Source organism: Salvelinus sp. IW2-2015, linkage group LG4p (assembly GCF_002910315.2).
Source record: "Salvelinus sp. IW2-2015 linkage group LG4p, ASM291031v2, whole genome shotgun sequence".
NCBI lineage: Eukaryota > Metazoa > Chordata > Actinopteri > Salmoniformes > Salmonidae > Salvelinus > Salvelinus sp. IW2-2015.
Window position 1 is genome coordinate 19882367 of NC_036841.1, and position 4819 is coordinate 19887185.

The 4819-nt window shown below is 41.2% G+C and overlaps 1 protein-coding gene across 1 annotated transcript; it reads right to left on the reverse strand.

Moving 5' to 3' along the window:
• Positions 1 to 362: 362 nt before the first annotated feature.
• On the reverse strand, positions 363 to 1701 carry snrpd2 (small nuclear ribonucleoprotein D2 polypeptide). Its single transcript, XM_023982806.2, has 3 exons — positions 1543 to 1701; positions 976 to 1155; positions 363 to 791 (listed from the first exon to the last, which is right to left on the reverse strand). Coding segments are annotated over exons 1-3 (357 nt in total). The 5' UTR covers positions 1545 to 1701; the 3' UTR covers positions 363 to 616.
• Positions 1702 to 4819: the final 3118 nt, after the last annotated feature.

Consider the following 4819-nt stretch of genomic DNA (forward strand, 5'->3'; position numbering starts at 1 on the left):
AAAGTGGTCAGGATGGGGTGAGTCGCAGCGAAGGGACAAGATGATACGGAGAACGCAGAGCAGGGTGTGAAGTGACAGTCAGCACATCTGGTCTCATCTATAATGCATGGTTCTTTAAACGGCAGTTTGTCACATATTGAGCGCTGCCACCTGAAATCAACACTGACACCCAAGCTTCTGCCTGGGGAAACAGGCTAGAGGAGAGTGAGAGGATGGAGAGGAGGAGGAGGAGAGAAGTCAAGAGTCAGAGTTCTGTTCATCCCAACATACCCCTTGCTTTCGAGCCTGAAACTATTTGAGATACAGTAGAGAATACATCTGGCTATGTTCTAATAGTGTGTACACGTATTCACAACACTGAATACCATACTTCTCGTCTTTTATTATTAAAATGAAAAACTACATTAGCGCCCAAAACAAAATAGAACGGCAGGAATGATCTTAATCAGCAATCCAAAGTGTGAACTTGGTATCATTTTCTCACCTTAAATTCTAAACACACAACTCAGATTCCTCTCTGTTCCAAAACAAAACATTATTTTCACATAATGACAGCCCATCCACTGCCTGCCATCATCTCTTTGACAAAGACAGGTGAAGTGGGCAAATGAAGAATCTATTTCCCTGTGATGAGGGGGTTTCTCAGCACCACGATCACGGAGTCTCCTCTCAGGAACATCTTGGAGATGTAACGGTCCTTGTTTACTGGTTTGGACTTCTTCTTGCCCTTGCCACTCTTGGGCACTTCTGTCCACATCTCCTTCACATTCTCCAGGACCATGTTGCAGTGTCTGCATTGAGAGGGGAATACAAATGTATACAGTTAACCAAAAAGCATTAAGAATCAAGTCTTTAGGGGGATATGGGTAACATGTGATAACAAAATCTTGTGTCTGTATTTGTTGGACATTTGTGATTAACCATATAACTCCAATTTATGACTTCCCAACTACAGTGGCCTAGCTACATAAATACCTGTCAAATGCCTTGACACGGCCAAGCAGCTTCTTGTTGTTTCGGCAGTTGACGAGGACCTGTGTGTTGTTTTTGACAGACTGGGTGAGCACAGACAGGGGCCCAGTATTAAACTCTTCCTCCTCGCGTTTCTGGAGCTCCTCAGGAGTCATCTCMGWCTTGGGTTTAYTTAACAGGCTCCTRGAAGGATTATTGAGGATACTYATTGTTAACAGAGTTCAACTCCAGGCAATTCAAACATTGTTGATCGAGATGATGATGATGATTGAGACTTGACAAAACTAACGTTAATTCAGACCAACAGTTAGCTGCTAACAAAGTGGAAAACTGTTTTACATGAAGTGGCCAAAGGCAATATGTATTAGCTTGCTGGTTGATAAGTTCCTAGGTTTATTATGGTTAGCTAGCTACAGTAGTTACTATCGCTAGTAACGGTAGGTCATCATGACTGGCTATCGTTAACCAGCCAGCCAGTTAGCCAAATTTAACCACACTTCTTTCCACAGTGATGAGGCTCTGTTTAACTGTATATAAACCATGCACACATTGGTCATTTAAAGTACTTACATATTTTCTTCAGCGAATGGCGACTTTAGCAGGAAACCAAGCTAGTAAATATGTTAGCTTTTTGCCAGCTTCTTTAATCTCTCCAACGCCACACTCGTGTGTTCTTTGTACAACAACTTCTTCTTCTTCTTCTTTGGTTTAAGGGCAGTTGGCATTCAATTATGTTGTATTACCGCCACCTACTAGACTGGAGTATAACTCCCTTATTCTTTGCTTGAAAAATAAATCAACATATACCCTACCATCTAACCCTACACTCACCAAAAACCCACCACCCTACTCCACTATTTAATCTATCAAGTCCTACCTCAGGCCAAAAGCCTTAAAAGACAGGACACCACCACACAACATACCTTGTAACTCTCACATCAAGTCTCTGTACACCCAAATTTCGCTCTGCAGCTGCCACTACAACCTACATTTTCTGTGACTTACGTTCTATCCCTGCAGTACAGTTGATAGCCATTGCTATAAATGCAAAAAATCCAATCTTACTAAAACATATATCACTTGTTGGCCTATCCCTCTGTACTGGGTCCTATGGGCCCTAGTTTTGTCGCACCAGTCATGTGGTCAGGTGCCACAAAAAGGGACTTAGGAAAATTGCAATTGGCTGAGAACAGGGCAGCACTGCTGGTCCTTGGATAGAGAGCTAATATTAATAATATGCATGTCAGTCTCTCCTGGCTCAAAGTGGAGGAGAGATTGACTTCATCGCTACTTGTATTTATGAGAGGTATTGACGTGTTGAATGCACTGAGCTGCCTGTTTGAACTACTGGTGCACAGCTCGTACACCTATTCATACCCCACAAGACATGCAACAAGAGGTCTCTTCACAATCTCCAAGTCCAGAACAGACTATTGGAGGTGCACAATACTACATAGAGCCATGACTACATGGAACTCTATTCCACATGAAGTAACTGATGCTAGCAGTAAAATTTGATTTTAAAAAAGAGATTAAAAAACACATCTTATGGAACAGCAGGGACTGTGAAGCAACACAAACATAGGCACATACACATGCATACACACAATAACATACACACTATATACACACATACACATGGATTTAGTACTGTAGATATGTGGKRGTGGTGGAGSRGGGGGGGGGGGGGGGGGGSACATAGTGCCTGAGGGCACACAGTGTGTTGGGAAATCTGTGAATGTATTGTACTGTTTTTTAAATTGTATAAACTGCCTTAATTTTGCTGGACCCCAGGAAGAGCTGCCAAGGCAGCAGCTAATGGGGGTCCATAATAATTACAAAAATACAAATACTGGTACAGATCCTCTACTCACACCACTCCTTTCAGGAACCCTCCCCTTTGACTCATCTTTCTCTGCCTTCGTCACTGCCTCAGCATACGACAACTTCTGCACTACTCGAACCCTGGAAACCTCAACTTGCCTCTCTTAGTGATAATGAATTTTACAAAATACTTCCTAAGGACCCTACTAATCAATCAAGTCTCTGATCCACGATACATTGTGTACATTTTTGAACGAAGGGGAAATTACAAAGATAGAATATGAGAATATGAAAATTGACTACCCAACCACATTTGTCATATACGCTTTCCTCAAAATTCACAAGAGCATGACAMCCCCTATACCAGGCAGTGGTGTAAAGTACTTAAGTAAAAATACTTAAGTAGTTTTGGGGGGTATCTGTACTTTACTTTACTATTTATATTTTGGGCAACTTTTACTTTTACTTCACTACATTCCTAAAGAAAATAATGTACGTTTTACTCCCTACATTTTCCATGACATCCAAAAGTACTTGTTACATTTTGAAGGCTTAACAGGACAGGAAAATTGTCCTATTCACACACTTATCATGAGAACATCCCTGGTCATCCCTACTGCCTCTGATTGGGTGGACTTACTAAACACAAATGCATCTTTTGTAAATTATGTCTGAGTGTTGGGGTGTGCCCCTGGCTATCCGTACATTTTAAAAACAAAACAATTTTGCTCTCTGCTTTGCTTAATATAAGTAATTTGAAATTATTAATATTTTTTACTTTTGATACTTAAGTATATCTAGAACCAAAAACTTTTAGACTTTTACTCAAGTGGTATGTTACTGGGTGACTTCCACTTTTACTTGAGTAACTTTCCATTAAGGTATCTATACTTTTACTCAAGTATGACATTTGGGTACTTTTTCCACCACTGATACCAGGCAGGCCCATTGTGAGTAGTAACAGATCTCTGACAGAGAATATCTTTACCTTTAAAGACAATTTTGTGAAACCCTGGGCAATCTCTCTCCCCATGTATTTTTTGTAACCTTTATTTAACTAGGCAAGTCAGTTAAGAACAAATTCTTATTTACAATGATGGCCTACCCCGGCCCAACCCAGAACAATTGTGCGCCGCCCAATCACAGCCAGATGTGATACAACCTGGATTTGAACCAGGGACTGTAGTGACACCTCTTGCACTGAGATGCAGTGCCTGAGACTGCTGCGCCACTCGGGAGCCCCTATACCCCTGCCTCGAATAAATTGGAATCTGTGGATCATATATCTGAAAATTCTATTATGTATACTTTTGATGTTACCAGTCTATATACTAACATCCCCCATAAGTGCGGCCTAGAGGCCTTCAAGCTCTACGTCAATGAACATCCCCCTAATGCTCTTCCCAGCACCAATTACTGTGGACTTGGCTGAACTGTACTAACTTGGCTGATCTTGTACTAACTTCCAACAATTTTCTCTTCAAAGGATACTTTTTCTTCCACACCAAAGGGACAAAGATGGGGAGTACTATGGCTCCTAATTATGCTAACCTATATCTAGGAATGTCTGAAAAACATGTGGTGCTGAATCCAGACCTTAACCCCTTTCTCTCCAATATTCTCCTAATTTGGAGATATGTGGATGATGTTTTTGTGATCTATACAGGGACCCAGGAAGAACTCTTGGAATTCCATGCCTATCTAAACTATGAATGAGCACCTTCGTTTCATCATTAACTAGTTTTCTTGATGTGATGGTTATTAAAGACTAAACCTCCCTCTACAGATCCCTATAGGAAACGTACAGACAGGAACAACCTCCTTAGAGGTGGCAGCTTTCATCCACATACACTTATTAAAAGTCTCGCTGTCAATTCAGCCGCATCAGAAGTATATGCAGCTCTGATGCTTCCTACCAGAAACAGACCACGGACCTCACACAAAGGTTTAAGAAAAGGGGGTACAAAGACAATTGGGTGAAACATGCCCAAGTTAAAAAAAAATCAGAACATGTCCCCTCATG